The following is a 17364-nucleotide window of genomic DNA, read 5'->3' on the forward strand; positions in this document are numbered from 1 at the left end:
TCTTACCAGCACTCAAGAAGCAGAAGCAGGTGGATCTCTGTGAGTTCAAGGCCAGCCTGGTTAAAGTCCAGTAGGTTAAAGCATTCACCATGCAATCTGAGGTCAATCCTCAAACCATATAAAAGTGGAAGGAGAAAACCAGCTCCACAGAGTTGTCCTCGGACCTCCACATGTATGCATGGCACATGTGTTCACACATATCATACAAACCCATAATAGTAAATGTTTAAAATTCAGAAAAATGGTTCACTAGAGTGACTAATGACATAACTGACAAATTCCTTTATCTTTTTTTCTAGGGAATGGTTGTATCTCCTGTCGCATGAAATGTTGAATCCTTACTATGGTCTCTTCCAGTATTCTAGAGATGATATCTACACGTTGCAGATCAATCCTGATTCTGCAGTTAATCCGGTATGAGCTGTGGTCACAATAGTGTGAGTGTGCTGGGACCCAATGTGCTCTCATCTTCAAATGTCAGTGTGATTATCACAAAGGAATCACTTGCCTGATCCTGGCCACACCCTCTGGTTCAGCAGTTCCTCTTCTTGAAAGTTGTCCTAGTAAATGATAACACATGGGCGCTGCATTGGACACTAGGGTATCTACTGTTGATTACCCCTAATCGACACAGCACAGTTGTCCATACAGAAGACTGATTAAAGCATGACATAAAATAGTATAAATTGTTGTTCCTGATCTGGGGCTAGTGTATATGCTTGTAATCATATCACTTGGAAGGTTAAGGCTAGACTGGACTGCATAGAGAGACCCTGTTTCAAAGGAACCAAACGAAGAACATAGCTTCTGAAATTAGAAAGACATGGAGTCTGCGGGTGTACAGGCTTCTCCCTGAGATTCCAGGGCTCGTCAGGCTAAGGCAGCAGATGACATAAGTTTCAGGCCAGCCTGGCCCTTACGGAGCTATGGGGCAACTTGGACTGTGGTAGGAGACCCTGTCTCTAAAACAAACAAACAAAATATATATAACAATCATATTCTTGTTATGTAAGTTACTGTCTTTGTGATTGTGGGCAAATTCATTACCTTAAACCTCGATTATTTTATTGTTAAAATTTAATAGGAAGAGTTTGCACCTTAGAAAACAGTTGTGAGACTTACTTGAGACCCTGTGTATTAGGCATTTAATTATGCTTTTTTAATCCTATAGTACATTATTATTAAACACTTAAAAGTTAAGTGTTGGGGCTGTTGCTCATTGGTAGTGTGCTTGACTAGCATTTGTGAGACCCCAGGTTTGTCCCCAATATAGCTTCCCCTCCAAAAGTTGGCGGTTACTGCTAATTTCTTGCTTTCTAGTTAAATCTGTTATGTTTTCACACAGGGGCATACTGTGAAATTAAAGAGTGTGAGATTAAGATGATGTGTGATAAAGATGTGTGTTCATTATCTGTTCAGTGATGTTAAGTGGAAGGTTATTTGTGATACAGCTTTGGTAGGTAGATGTAAGAGAACATTAAAAGGTCTGTGCCATAAAACTGATAACCGTTTCCTCTGAGTGTTAGATAATGGGTGACTTTTAATGTTCTCTTTGCTTGTATATGTTTATCTAAATATTTTGAAGAAAGTATGTGGATTTTTTAAATAGATATTTTTAAGATAAAACAGAAGTTTTAAGATGAGATTAAAAATTACTTATTAAGCCGAGCGGTGGTGGCAGACACCTTTAATCCCAGCACTCGGGAGGCAGAGGCAGGTGGATCTCTGAGTTCGAGGCCAGCCTGGGCTACAGAGTGAGTTCCAGGACAGGCTCCAAAGCTACACAGAGAAACCTTGTCTTGAAAAAAAACAACAACAAAAAAAAATTACTTATTAAATGGAAAAGCAAAAGATTTTTAAAAACACAGATCTCCAACCAACCAAGCAGTGTGGTGGAAGAGCAGTTGTATTTACATGTTGTGGTGGCTCATCAGGCAGTCCTTCATTAAGGAGACTTGGAGACGAAGCTGCTTCTCGGGCAGCTCACTAAGGCCCTCCTGACTGTCAGCTGACATTTGCTGGGTGCTTCCTAGGAGTAGACCCAGACCCCTGGATCTCATCACCTTGCTGGCCTCCTCATGGGTACTCTTTCTGCATACTGTCTCTATGCTTGAATGTCCAAGTGTGGACTAGTCCTAAAGGGACTAATTAATTTGTGTATGAACAGTAGCTGGCAGACTAATCCAAGTGTAAAACCAGATCCATGCTTAAATCCGTGATGTCCTGAAGTGTAGTCTCTGGATTGTCAAGGAAGCAGAGATGTTAGGATTAAAAGCTTTATTCCTTGACAAGATGCTCAGAGAACAGGATGTACAAGTAGCTTTGCACAGGTTTGTAAAGGAATCATTTTTTTTTTTTTTTTTTTTTTTGGTTTTTCGAGACAGGGTTTCTCTGTGTAGCTTTGCACCTTTCCTGGAACTCGCTTTGGAGACCAGGCTGGCCTCGAACTCACAGAGATCCGCCTGCCTCTGCCTCCCGAGTGCTGGGATTAAAGGCGTGCGCCACCACCGCCCGGCGGAATCATTTTTTAAAGGGGCTTTTCCTTGAGAGAGATATGGGCATGGTGGCCCATACCTATAATCCAAGCCCTGGGGAAAGTGAGGCCCTGATCATCACTAAGTTCAAGGTCAGCCTGAGCTACAAGTGAGGCCATCTCTGAAACAAACAAAGAAAACCAAGAAAGGTGGGAAGGGAAGAGGACGAAGGAAAAAATATTGCTTAAATATTTACTTCTCATTAAGACAATTTCCTGGAGAGTTTCTAACTTGAGTATTTACATCGTGTTTTTTTTAATTTCAGGAACATTTATCTTATTTCCACTTTGTTGGACGAATAATGGGAATGGCTGTATTCCATGGACATTATATTGATGGTGGTTTCACATTGCCTTTTTATAAACAGTTGCTTGGGAAGTCAATTACTTTGGACGATATGGAGTTGGTTGATCCAGACCTTCATAATAGTTTGGTGTGGATACTGTACGTATTGAATCTTACATCTATTTACATACCTAGAATCTGAGCCTTTAAAAAGATACAAGCTTGCCAGGCAGTGGTGGTGTACACCTTTAATCCCAGGACTCAGGAGGCAGAGGCAGGCAGATCTCTGTGAATTCGAGGCCAGCTTGGGCTACAGAGCAAGTTCCAGGACAGCCAGGGCTACACAGAGAAACCCTGTCTCAAAAAAAAAAGCAAACAAAAAAGATACAAGCCAGAAGCTGGAGAGATGGCTTGGTGCTTAACAGCACTAACTGCTCTTGCAGAGGACCAGGTTTACATCCCAGGACTCTTGATGAGGTAGCTCACACTTGACAGCAACTCTAGTTCTACGATCTGATGCCCCTTCAGCTGTCACAATCACCTGCACACACACAGTCTACATAAAGTCATGGAGGCACACATGGACTTACTGGAGTTTGATTCCCAGCACCTATGCCAGGCAGCTCACAGCCTCCTGTAGCTCTAGTTCCAGGGGATCTAACTGGCTTTTTGAAGCACTTGGATACACACATAGACACATACATTCAGTTAATAATGAAAGTAAATCTTAAAAATACAAGCTCTTTCTGATAGTTTATCCCTATAAAACCTGCACTTGGGAGGCTGAGGAGAATCCTGAAGTCAAGACTAGCTTCCAAAACCTGTTGACATCCTATCTCAAAAGCAAAAGCTGGAGAGATGGTTCAGTGGCTGGAGCACTGGCTGTTCTTCCAGAGGATCTGGGTTAGATTCCCAGCACCCACACGGTGGCTCACAACCACCTGTAACTTCAGTTCCAGGGGATCTGTAGCCTTTCCTGGTTTCCTCAAGCCCTAGGCACACACATGGTGCATGGACATACATGTAGGCAAAACACCCATACATATAAGATAAAATAATAATAATACATTTTTTTTTCTTTTTTTTTTTTTTTTGGTTTTTCGAGACAGGGTTTCTCTGTGTAGCTTTGCGCCTTTCCTGGAACTCGCTTTGGAGACCAGGCTGGCCTCGAACTCACAGAGATCCGCCTGGCTCTGCCTCCCGAGTGCTGGGATTAAAGGCGTGCGCCACCACCGCCCGGCCCAATAATAATACATTTTTAAAAGCAAACAATAAAACAAAAAGATATACTTCAAAACTAATGTACGTACTTTTTAAAATTTGAAATATGCACAAAAAGGTTAACTTTGTGATTTGTGGTTTGTAATAGAACCGTAATACCCTCGCAGCCCACCAACCCTGTTCTCCTGCACATCTCAGACTCCTGAAAGTTCGGGAGACTAGTGCTTTGTGAATAATAGGCAAGGACTTTACCACTGAGATATTTCTCCAGACCATGTTATTACTTAAAAAGGTTTTGAAAATATTTATTTTATGTGTATGGGTGTTTTGCCAGTATATATGTCTGTGCATCGTGTGTGTACAGTGTCTGAGGAGGCCAGAAGAGGGTGTCAGATCCCCTGGAGCTGAGTTACACATACATGCATATATAAGTATACACACACCCCTACTGAGTTCATTTAGTGTTGCCAGTATGTACTTTTGTATAGGGCGGATTGTTTAGGATTAGATATCCTATCTGAGGACTCGTCCCTGGAGAAAACTGATTCTCCTTCTCTCAGTAGTCATTGATTTCCTGTAGCTCTTCATCTAGGTGGGGAACCTCGAGAGATTTCCCCCATCAGTTTTTGGGGTGACAACTGGTGTCATCATGCAGGTCTTGTTTAGACAACCATACTGTGGAAATTCCATGGGTGCGACATTCCTGTTGTGTCCAGGAGACACTGTCCCACAGCAGGTCTCCTGGTCCTCTGGCTCTTAGAATCCTTCTGTTCTCTTTAGACATTTCCCTAAGCCGTGGGTGTAGGGACTGCGTTGTAGACATCAAGTAGGGTTGGGCTCCCGTGGTCCCTTTTCTCTGCTTGTGACTGGTGTGGAGCTCTGTAGTAGTTTCCATTTGCTGCAAAAGGAAGCTGCTTTGGCGAAAGCAAGAGCTACACTTAGCAGGCTTGGCTGGTCCATAGGCTCTGAGACCCAATCCGGGCTTCTGGGAGTCAGTCCCTTGTGACTACTTTGAAAAGGAAAATAAATCTAGTACAGATGCTTCATCCCTTAGCTGGAGTCCTTGGGACTAGAAGTATTTCTGATTTTGACCTTTCACCCGTTTTAAAATGTTTGCTTATGCTTGAGATATTTGGGGAATGGAACCCTAGTCTAAACACAGTTCATTTCATATACACTTTAGACACATAGCCTGAAGGTCATTTCATTAAGTGTACTTGGAACATTGTGCATTTCAGATTTCGGGCTGAGGGTGCCCAACTTGTGCACCATTTTAAGCAAAAGCACCATATGTAATAGTGTCCTAAGAGTAGGTTCTGCAGATTCTGTCTCAGCCAACATGTGACAGAATAGTAAAGGGCTGCTACCATTGCTTTTTTTTTTTTTTTTTGTTTTTTGTTTTTTAAAAAAATATGGAACGCTTCACGAATTTGCGTGTCATCCTTGCGCAGGGGCCATGCTAATCTTCTCTGTATCGTTCCAATTTTAGTATATGTGCTGCCGAAGCGAGCACTACCATTGCTTTTTTAAAATACATTTTTGAACATTTTATTTATTTATGTGTATGGCTGTTTTGCCTGTGGGTACCATATGTCAGTGCACTGTGTTCGTGCCATACCCACAGTGGCCAGAAGAAGGCATTGGATCCCTTGGGACTGGAGTTACAGATGCTTGTGATACACCTGTGTGTGCTGGGAATAGACCTGGGTCTATTGAGGCATCTCTCCAGCCCCTGCTGTTGCTTTTAAAAAAAAAAAAAAAAGTATTGTATGTATGTGTATAGTGTGGTGTGTAGGGGCACAGAAGTACATGAGCATGTCACAGTGTGCATGTGCAGCTCAGAGGACAGCTTGTGGGAGTCAGTTCTCTCCTTTCACCATGTAGGTCTTGGGAACTGAACTCAGGCTGTGGTCATGTGGTGAGCAGTGAGCCATCTGGCCTGTCCTACCATTTCATTTTTATACTTATTTACAAAGTAAAAGCATCTAGCTGATTCTTTGTGGGAAGGTATGCAGGCAGAATACACAGATCATTTTCTCTCTTGAGGGTACCCAGGTTCAGAAGAATTTTTTTTAAGCTGGATACCAAAAAAAAAAAATCTATTGTATTATAGTTCTAGAAGAGTCTGTCTTTGCCAGAGCCCATTCTTGTTGCTCAGGAAGTAAAATGCTGTCTGTGTTTATAAGGAGAAAGCTCTTTGACTTTTCTGTGCAAGAAAAGGTGGCATGATAGCATCAGAACTGATGGGACGAGTTCGCCCTGTACCTGCTGTATCCGTAGTACTGTCTTAGCTGAACAGCTGCACCTGTGAGTGAGTACACTGTAGTGGATATAAGGTAGGTTTCCCAGTTAATGTGTCTTTTTTGTTTCTTATCCAGTGAAAACGATATCACAGGTGTTCTGGACCATACCTTCTGTGTTGAACATAATGCCTATGGCGAAATTATTCAGCATGAACTCAAACCAAATGGCAAAAGTATCCCTGTTACTGAAGAAAATAAAAAAGAATATGTCAGGTAAACCCTTGAATTTAAGAAAAAAAAAAACAAAAAAGTTCCAGGACATCAATATAGAAAAACATTTAAATGTTTAGGAAATGTTGCTTACTGCTACAACAGACTTCCATGGAATTGAATAACCTAAAAACCCCCACTCTTGCTGGGCATGGTGGCACAGCTGGTCGGTGGTGGTGCATGCCTTTAATTGCAGCACCTGGGAAGCTGAGGCAGGCAGATCTCTGAGTTCCAGGACAGCCAGGATTACACAAAGAACCCTGTCTCAAAAAACAAACAAAAACTCCCACTCTTGACTAATTTTCATAATTTCTTAGGTTGGTAATTGGGCAGAAAACAATAGGTATGACGCATTGGTACTCCGTAAGCTGGGGTTAAAAGGTCAAGGTGGCTTCTGACTCTTGTAGATGTGAGACTTCGCCTAGGATGGCTCAAATGAGCGGCTTCCCTGAGCTCCCTGGTCTCCTGTGTGCTAGTACCAAAGGCTGCCTTCCTTGGTCAGTTGGTCTCTCCTCTGTCTGTCTTCTTTCTTATGGGGTACTGATGTTCCAGAACACAGAAGAAGCTGCTAGTCTCCCTCCACTCCCTTTTAGAGAAAAGTCTCATGTAGCCATACTGGCCTTTTATCTTGCGTAGCTGAGAATGACCTTGAATTCCTGATTCTCTTGCCTCTACCTCCCAAGTCCTGGAATAGCAGGTATGTGTCACCATGCCTGGTTAGTGCCTGTTTTGTTTGGTTTTGGGGTTGTTTTTTTTTTTTTTTTTTGTTCTGTTTTGTTTGGATATGGGTGTATTTCTTGCATGTATGCTTATGTAACATGTGCATACGTGGTACCCATGGAGGCCAAAACAGGGCATCAGATTCCCTGGTACTAGAATTATAGATGGTTGTGAGCTGCCATGTGGGTGCTGGTAATCAAACCTAGGTTTGCTGGAAAAGCGGCCAGTGCTCTTAACTGCTGAGCCATCTCTCCATCCTGTGCCTGATCTTTTTAAGATCTATGTATACTTTTGACCAACATGATTTCTGCTGCATGCTTTTGATTGATGTGTAAGACTGAGCAGCTGAGGTTCCATGTGAACATGAATATACCTTCCACCAAGCAACTCCATTCTGTAAAAGAGTTTTGACATATAGCTAAGTATGAATACGGATGTTCAGTTAATATTAAAAGTTAACTACAAAAATGTTCTTAAGCTGGATGTGTTGGCACACACCTGTGAGCTCAGGAGGCAAGAGGATCAGGAGTACAGAAAGTCATCCTTGACTGTCCTGTAGTCAGCCTGGGAGACCTAATACCACCCAATATTTCTATACCATGCAAATCATAACATGTACTATTAGTGAGACCCTGTCTCAAAAAATCAGTTTGGAAACTTCACAAAAGGTGTAGTATTTCCGTGTATTTTTGTTGGTAAGTTGACATCTCCCAAGGTTCCACAGCCTCTGGGGAGCAGTGAGCATTCTTCTAGCAGCACCTGCTCTGGGTTTTGCTAGTTCCGTCCCTGCCTCCTTTCCTGACAGACAGCTCTTCATGCTCTCAGTCTAAAGAGACTGGGCTCCCTGTTCTTGTCACTCGCTGCTCTCCTAGAGGACCTGGGTTCAATTCCCAGCACCCACATGGCAGCTCACAACCATCTGTAACTACAGGGGAGCTGACACCCTCATACAAACACACATGCAGACAAAACACACTGCATATGAATTTTTTTTTTTTTTTTTTTTGGTTTTTGTTTTTCGAGACAGGGTTTCTCTGTGTAGCTTTGCGCCTTTCCTGGAACTCACTTGGTAGTCCAGGCTGGCCTCGAACTCACAGAGATCCGCCTGGCTCTGCCTCCCAAGTGCTGGGATTAAAGGCATGCGCCACCACCGCCCGGCTGCATATGAATTTTTTAAGAAAGCATTAAAAGTTTTTAAAATGTTATTAAAGTTATTATAATTAAATAATTTTGGTGTTAGGGATTGAACCTCAGACCCTGAGTTTTAGTAGGCTTTCGGTTTACTGGGAAGTTTTTTCTGATTTAAAGAGTTGCTTTTATTCGGTCAGCAGTCCTGGAGACTGAATGCAAGGCCTCTTCTGCATGTCAGTAAGGCTTTGCCACTGAGCTGCATCCCCATCTCTTTATTATTTTAAATTGAAGACAACATCTCACTGAGTGTCCAGGCTGCCTTGAACTCACTCTGTAGCCCAGGCTGGTCTTGAATTATTGCTCCTCTAGCCTCAGCCTTCCTGGTGACTGGGATTACAAGTCTCTGGATTACACTGTGGCCTGCCTTAAAGAACCCCTCATTGATGCTGCTAGCTCGTGGTGGAAGGGTGGGTACCACTTTTTAAGTACATCCATGTGTCCCTATTCGTTTTAAACTTTTTTAGACATTAGACTAAATTCATTAATTTTTTTAGTTTTCTTTTTCTCCTGGGCTAGAGATTGAACCCAGGGACTTGTTACCTATAAGGAGGACTCTGCAGCCTGGCTGTATCTCAGCTCTTTTGGCCTAAAATTGTGATGATAGCTGCTTTAAAGTATGAAGTTGCCAAAGTAGATATTTATGGTAATTACCAAATCTGAATATATGCACTCACATGATGCCCTTGCCCAATGTTTATAGGCTTTATGTAAACTGGAGATTTCTCCGAGGCATTGAAGCTCAGTTCCTGGCACTGCAGAAGGGATTTAATGAAGTCATTCCACAGCATCTCCTGAAGACGTTTGATGAGAAGGAGCTAGAGGTCAGTGTGTTACTATTCTGATACCATGTGGTGCACAAAGGAAGTCTGGGAACTCTGCTGCTGGCTTTAGAGGAAAGTGATGCTTTCTGATTCTTTCAGAGTTTCATGGCTAAATGACTTGAGAATTCTTACAGGAAAATATTTGGGGCTTTGGAATTTCTGTGGGTAAGCAGTCTCTCTTATCCATGTGTATGTGAGGGTGGTGTTTGTGTGTGTGTGTGTGAGGGTACACAGTGGTGCAGGTGCCCTCAGAGACCAGAGAAGTCAGATACCTTGAAGCTGGAGTTACAGGTGATTGTTAGTACCTGATATGTGTGCTGGGAAGCACATTTGACTCTTCTGCAAGTACAATAAGCTCTCTAAGCCTGAGCCATCTCTCTAACCCCTTATTGAGAGACATTCTTAATGTATATCCTTTTCCTTCCTTCCTTCTTTGTAGCTAGTCTGGGACTAACTATGTAGATAAGGATGACCTTTTTAGTTTAGTTTTGTTTTTGTTGTTTGAGACACAGTTTCTCTGTATATCCTTGGAGCCTGTCCTGGATCTCACTCTGTAGACCAGGCTGGCCTCAAACTCACAGAGATCCGCCTGGCTCTGCCTCCTGAGTGCTGGGATTAAAGCAAGGATGACCTTTAACTTCTGGCCTTCTGCTTCCTCCCAAGTGCTGGGATTGAGCCCAGTGATTCATGTACTTCACAAGTTAAGATGCTTCTCAAGTCCCTGACCTTTCTTTTCATGTCACATAGATATTCTTCACGATTAAAATTCTTCCCATGGTGCATCTGTGGAGGTCAGAAAGCAGCTTTGTGGAGTCAGTTCTCTTCCATCTTTATGTGGGTTCTGGGCATTGAACTCAGGTTGGCACAATTGCTTGGCAAGTATTTTTACCCACTGAACCATCTTGCTGTCTGGCCTTCTTCCCAACTTTTTGGCATTTCTTGATTTAATTGGCTTATTTAAGTATAATCCCATTACTTTGTCTCTTAACATAAATTTATTTGAATAAAATAATAAGTTCAACTGGATTTGTGTTCATCTTTGCTTTAAAGCATTTAGTAGAAATGAAACAGGATAAATTATGAGTGTTAAACTATCCCTGGACCTTCTCAAACACCCATAGAGTAACAGTAGTTAGCTCTGTATTGAAGTTAGCATTCCCTTCTGTGTGAAGCTGACCCTTACAGCACCACAGGAAATACATCCAACTTCATACTGAACTTCTGTGAACGAAATATCAAGATTGCTGGATGTGGTGGTGCATGGCTGTGATACAGCCCTCAGGCTAAGACATGAAGATTGAAAATTTAAGGCCAGCCTGGGCTACATATCAAGTCTGTCTGAAGAAAAGTACATTAAAAAAAAAGGCTTTATTCTACCAATTTATCTGGTGGTTAGGAAAGAGCACAATTACTTAAGTCTACAAATCATTTAAAAATGATTGTATTTATTAATATTACTGGCTTTTTTCAGATGTAGTTATTTTTTAATTATGTATAGATGTGTGTGTGTCTGCATGTGGGTTTGTGTGTGGGAGTACAGGTACGTGGGAATAAAGGTGCCCTAGGAGACAGATTTTCGATTCCCTGGACCTGGAGTTACAGGTGGTTGTAGCCACCCACCTTGGTAAACTAGTGCCCCTAGAAGAGCAGCAAGTGCTCTTAACCACTGAGCCATCTTGCCAGACCTGCTAGTCTCTTTAATGGACCTGTTTGCAAACAGTTGGTTGACTCAGTACTATCCCCATTCCTTCTGTGATTGAATAATGAAATGGCCGAAGAGAAATCAGTGGAGGAAAAACTCACAGCCCTGAGTGGAAAGCATCTGAGATCCAAGACCTTTTTATCTGACTATGCTGTAAATCAAGAGGTTGCATTATAAATGGCATTCTTCTGAAGAACAGGATTTAGAAGGCATCTTTTATAGTCTGAATTCACTATTTTAGAAACATATGGAAGCTTTTTAGGGACTGATTTTATTTGGTAGGGGTAAGATTTACAGTGTAGTTTTATCACTATTGAAATAATGTAAATTTTTAGAATAATATGTATATTTTTAATTATGCTAGATTATCAAAATTATGAAATCTAGAATATATAAGTTACATTATGATTTATACACTGTCATAATTCACTGTTATAAACGTTAGATCAGGGAGGGCTATCAAGATGATTTAACAGGTGAGGGCACTTGCCAACAAGTCTGATGACCTGAGTTCAATTCCCAGGCCCCAGATGGCAGGAGGAAAAGGACTCCTGAGAGTTGTCCTCTGACTTCTTCCTGTGTGCTGTGGCATGTGTTCATGTGTGCACAAATGAGTAGAGCAGACATGTTCGGTTATACATACATAGGCTAGTGTTGGGCTCTATAGAGATGTGTTATCAAAATGATTTTGTTATAGTTCATATGTATTGACTATGTCAGGATGTCAGGCAGAACACCATATTGCAGAATTCATATATTTTATTTATTTATTTTGACTTTTTGAGGCAGAGTTCTCTGTGTAACCCTGGCTGTCCTGGAACTCCCTCTGTAGACCAGACTAGCCTTGAACTCAGAGATTTGCCTGCTTTTGCTTTCCAGGTGCTGGGATTAAAGATGTGCACCACAATGCGTGACCTTTGTGTATTTTATATTTTAATATAATTTCAAGGTTGTTAATTTATATTACTTGTTCAACACATTTCTTGCCGTGCACTATGGGTCATTTTCAAAGGTAGAGTGAGTAGAGGGGACTGTAGTATTAGAGCAGAGACCACTGCTGGCTGATGACCAAACAGAATTGCCTCAAATTGAAAAGCTAGTAGTGTTGGAACCAGTGGAATTCAATGCAGGCCTGAGAAACGCAGGTAAATTGTAGTATTATTTCTTCTTCTCACTCTCCTCTTTTTGAGACAAGGTAGTAGCTTAGGCTAGTATCAAACTCATGATGATTCTCCTGCCTCAGCCTCCAGAGTGCTAGGATTATAGGCATAGGGTACTACACCCAGCTTGTGTCTACTGAATCTTGATTTCTGTCTAGTCTTTTAAAACTTTAGAATTCTATTTTGAAACTATTGGATTTTTACCAATCTTTGATCTTGTCAGAGTCTGTCACAGTGATTGTTAGTCACTGGGACCAGGTCCTACAATGAGTAGATAGCTCTGGAGTCTTAAAGCTGAAGACCCTGACTTCCACCAGACACACAGTTAGAATCTGCAGCATAGGGTCTGTTGGGCATGTTTTGAAAAGCTTTCCAGATCATTCTGGTGTGTGCCACTTGTGGGTATCCTCACTGCAAATCTAAGAGGACTTGGGAGGCCCAGCTTTGGTGTCTACTGGCTGACCATTCCTGCAAATATTTCCACAGCTCATTATTTGTGGACTTGGTAAGATTGACGTGAGTGACTGGAAGGTGAACACCCGGTTAAAACACTGTACACCGGACAGCAATGTGGTCAAGTGGTTCTGGAAAGCAGTGGAGTTCTTCGATGAAGAGCGACGAGCACGCTTGCTCCAGTTTGTGACAGGGTCCTCTCGAGTGCCTCTGCAGGGCTTCAAAGCACTACAAGGTGAGATGCTGAGGGCTGGGAGGGAGGTCCCTGGCATCTGCTCTTGCAGGGGTGGGGTAAGTTGGGTTGCAGAGTTTGGTGTGGGTTGCTGTTTTAGAAGGCCAGTGGTTATGAAGGTTTCCTTTGACTCTCTGACCTGTAGCTCCCATCCCAGGCTCCTTCCAGAGAGGCTTTTCTGAGGGCTTCTCTTTGGTGGTAGTGGGTGCTACATGTAGAGAAGAGCCTGTGTGCTGACATGCTGCTTTCTTTCCACTTTCTGGTCACTTCGCTTTAATTCTGTCATGCACCTCCATGTTCACATCTCAGCTGGCAAAACCTTTACCCACCTGGGATGCCTCCTCCGCTTTTCTTTTAATAGAGGGAGGCAGCATGAATTGTGAACGCCATCTGTTGGGTCAGAGCAGTTTATTGCTTGGCTTCAGACCATCGATTTACAACCATCTTCAATTTTGAGAATTGTTTTTCTGTGGAATAAGCTGTTGGAGTTTTGGTTGAGTTGGTAACATTGCTCATGATTGTGGTGCTTCATTTGGTAACTGTTGCTTCCTTTACCTTTAAGCTCTTCATTTTCAAAGCTGCTGGGAGGAGTGAGAATCCACAAAGTGAGACTGGTGTGTAATTAATCAGCAGTTGCCCACAGAGCACTCAGAGAGCCTGGGCAAGGCTACCTGAAGTTGTGTTGCCCTTCCTGTTTGGGGAGCTTGGCACTCTAGTTCTCTTGCGTGTTTGTATGGGGCGTGTGTGCTCCCTGAGAGGTATCCTGTAGACTGCTAATCTTTGCTCAGCTCAGTTTGAGTCATGAAGCCTAAATTTGCATTAGGTTGTCACCTTTTTAAATATTCAAATGTATATTTTAGGAATAATAGCATGTGCCTGTAATCCCAGCTCTCTGGAAGCTGAGGCAGGAGGAACTTGAGTTTAAGGCCATCTTGATTACACAGGAAGACCCTATTTCAAAAATTAAAAAAACAAAGCAAGTCAGGAGATGGCATTGCACGCCTTTAATCCCAGCATTTGGGAGGCAGAGGCAGGCAGATTTCTGAGTTCTAGACCAGCCTGGTCTACAGAGCAAGTTCTAGGACAGCCAGGGCTACAGAGAGAGACCCTGTCTCGGGGAGGGAGGGAAGCAAACCAACATGTGTTCTGTATTGCACTTGCCCAAGTGATCTCTTTACTCTCTGGGATATGGATGTTCTATGGTGCAGTGTTGGTAAAAGGACCTTAGTTAAGCCTTTTTCTTAGACTGCGATGGTGATGTTATACCACTTATAACATCATATAGCAGTTATATGAGGCTTTATCCCTCATTACCTCAAAACTAGGCTGGTCTCCTATAGCCGCAGGTTAGTAATGTGCATGGGTACAAGGTTCCCCGCCCCCCCAATCCTGTGGTTCGTGTTCCAGTTTGTTTTGAGGTGTTGAAGATGGATGCATGTACCTGCTGTGATCTGACCCATTTTCCTTCACTGGCAGGTGCTGCAGGCCCACGGCTCTTTACCATACACCAGATTGATGCCTGCACAAACAACTTGCCAAAAGCCCACACTTGGTGAGTTATTTTTGTAGTTCTTCCTCTGTCAATGTAGGTAGGTGTTAGTCCTAAACAGATTTGAGTTTCCATGTATTCTTCTTGTTAGTAAGTGGACCTCTAAAAGAAATGATGAGCACCTCTTTTATGTGCCTTAAAAATTAAAATTATTCAGAAATCAGTAGGCAAACCCAAAGTGGTGATCTCTGCTTTAGAGGACTGCCAGCTTCTAACTTTCTGTCTGATACCAAGACCTCTTTAACTGTGTGTAATTGCATGTTTGCTGTGTCTGCTGACTAGTTTTGAACAAATGATAAAGTCTGATTTGCTCATTCACAGCTTCAATCGAATAGACATTCCGCCCTATGAAACCTATGAAAAGCTCTATGAAAAGCTGCTAACAGCCATCGAAGAAACATGTGGATTTGCTGTGGAATGATGAGCGCCAAGGACTTACCTAGAACTCTTATTTATCCCCCAGGCCGACAGCCTCCTTCAGCAGCGCTTCAGAGAACGCTGGGACACAGGACAGCCCCTCCCCTGCCCCTTAGAGTCTAGGACACTGTGAGGGGAAAGAACAATTTTGAAATTCCTTTTCAAGGAAAAATAAAGGTCTTTATGCTTTGCCATGAGGACACACTCAGCTGCTATTTAAAAATTAATACCTTGAACTAAAGAATGCTGACTCCCTGCATCTCCAGAGTTAGGCAGTATTCTACACTTAAAGACTACTACTATTTTTATAAAAGGTTATCTATCCAAATCGCTTCACAGACTCAGTCTCTCGCACAGCAAGACAACTCCAGCAGTCGGTACAAGTCACATTTCATTTTGATTGAATACATGATTTTTGAACAGCTCCTATACTTACTTGCTCTTTGTAAAAACTGAATAAAGTTATTTTGAATTGTTCCACCTTTGTAAACAATTGGCTGTAGGAATCATTACCTTTATGAAATTAAGCCATTTACATGTTTAGTTGTGTTTTTCTATAGCAGACAGAGCGTTATATTTTGCATTATGTGGGTCACCCTAGCCTAGGTGGGGTTTTATATTTTTCAAGTGTGACTTTCTTGGAAATTCCTAATACAACCATTTAAACTGAGTTTATTTGCTCCCAACCCTGTTTCTAAGACAACTTTAAAACAAAACAAAACAAAACAAAACAAAAAAACAAAACCTCATGTTCTTGAATCAAGAGGATCAGGTGTTTTGGATTTCCTTTTATCTTTGATTGAAATACCGCATTTTTATAGCTTCTCCGCATGTGATGGGATTTTCATTCTTTGCTGGTCAGCTTGTCTTTTATATGCTATTTCTATAAACCAAAGCCTCTAATAAGTACATCTAACTTATATTTTAATTAAGTTTCTAAAAGGAAAATTTTTGCTCTAAAGATTGTTTAGCTTAGAGAGCCCTGCTATTAACCTCACTGGGAGAACTGGAGGTAGCAGTGGACATGGGGGCAGGGAATGTCGTACATGAGTGACATCAGGTGTGCTGGCCATGCCTGTGATCCTGCTCCTGGGAGCCTGTGGCAGGGGGAGCAGTTCAAGTTCAAGGCCAGCCTGAGCTACATAGCAGATCTTGCCTCAAATAAGAGTGACTCTAAGTCTATGTACAATTTACTCTAAAACTGAAGAGTTCATTTAGAAGAAAGGGAGTGGGGCCCTGGCTGCCACATTGCTGACTTCCAAGCGTTCAGGTTGAGCTTTCAAGGTGTGAGGCTCATCCCGTGATCCAGAAGGGAACCAAAATTCTGGGGTGAGGGATTGCAAGCATCTAAAATCACATTGGATTTTAAAATTCAACCATCAAAACAATGCACTATTATTTTTAAACATGATGTAAAATAAGAATAGCGAATTTTGATGAGCTTGGACACAAGGACATGAAGAATACTGGACAGAAATTGACTAAGCCTGGTAGCTGACACCTGTATTCCTGTCATTGGGAAGGCAGAGGCAGGAGGAGGAGGTCAAGGAATGCGTCATCTACATGGTGGGTTTGAGGCTATTGAGACCCTGTCTCCAGAGGGTGAGGACCATAACTGAGCAGGATGCGGTGATAGTGAGATGCTACTTTCAGTAGTTTTCCATGCAGTGTAAAGCAGGTACATCCCATCCCTTTTTGAGTGCCTTTTAACTATATCAGTGACTTGACAGAGCTTTAAAGGAAATCGCCCTATGTAACAGTCTTCAGTAGCACATGACAGCCGAAAACATGATTTAGATTTCAGTTTCAAAATTACGTTACCTGATTACTTCTAAATAGGTGCTAAGCAAACAGAAAGCCCCAATGTCATTGAACCTGGACCTGCCTTGTGTTTAATGTGAATATTTATGTTTCTGTGTCCCTTCCTCCAGTTGGGCTGTTTCACCATCCATCCCCTTTCTCTCCATCGGGAAAGCTCGATTGTGACCAGTGGTTACTTTGTAAGAGGCCACCGTCTCTTGGCATGAAGGTTTAAGTAGTGCTGTGTACCCTGTACATTTTGCCTTGCGGTCTCCCACCCCCACCCAAATTCACAGGCCAGAGCACGGATCCCTCTTCTCCTAAAGCCACTGTAATTTGCTTTCTCTGACCTCCCAGGGCATGACGGACAGCCAGCACCGGTGTGTGGCTGGGTGGCTGGGTGGTAGCCGCCTCCAGCGCCTGTCTCAGCTGCAGCTTACTGTCGGTGGCCACATGTGGGGGTGAATGGCCTCTCACTAGGATGGTGATTGTACCAAATGCTGAGTTGCTTACTCTAGATGTAATTAGTTCACTTTATGTAATATTCTTCCTTTTCTCAAACTGACTTTAAAAATAAAGTTTTATCATTTTCATTGTATTTATTACAGAATGTTTTAGCTTTGATATTCTTTGTATTTTCACTCATTTGTTACATGAGCTTTATCAATAACATCTGTATAAATGGTTTTTAAAAATTAACTATGTATGTGTATGTATGTGCCCATGCCGAAGTTGAGCAATAAAATGAATGCTGTTTGCACTGTCA

At 42.3% G+C, this 17364-nt stretch overlaps 1 protein-coding gene and 1 non-coding gene across 3 annotated transcripts in view; one reads left to right on the forward strand and one right to left on the reverse strand.

The window, feature by feature from the left end:
• Smurf2 (SMAD specific E3 ubiquitin protein ligase 2) overlaps positions 1-17364 on the forward strand; it is a 57146-nt gene extending 39782 nt beyond the window's left edge. For both annotated transcript variants that reach the window (XM_052756846.1, XM_052756847.1), the window contains 7 exons: positions 300-414; positions 2800-2978; positions 6419-6556; positions 9165-9285; positions 12634-12835; positions 14309-14384; positions 14703-17364. In XM_052756846.1, coding sequence (XP_052612806.1) covers positions 300-414; positions 2800-2978; positions 6419-6556; positions 9165-9285; positions 12634-12835; positions 14309-14384; positions 14703-14802 — 931 coding nt within the window. In that variant the 3' untranslated portion in view covers positions 14803-17364. The remainder of the gene's footprint in view (positions 1-299; positions 415-2799; positions 2979-6418; positions 6557-9164; positions 9286-12633; positions 12836-14308; positions 14385-14702) is intronic.
• Positions 5447-5553, reverse strand: LOC128123616 (U6 spliceosomal RNA). The gene has a single exon (XR_008222774.1). It is a non-coding gene; the product is annotated as a U6 spliceosomal RNA (small nuclear RNA).

Source organism: Peromyscus californicus, unplaced genomic scaffold, assembly GCF_007827085.1.
Source record: "Peromyscus californicus insignis strain IS unplaced genomic scaffold, ASM782708v3 Scaffold_3__1_contigs__length_106647218, whole genome shotgun sequence".
Classification (NCBI taxonomy): domain Eukaryota; kingdom Metazoa; phylum Chordata; class Mammalia; order Rodentia; family Cricetidae; genus Peromyscus; species Peromyscus californicus.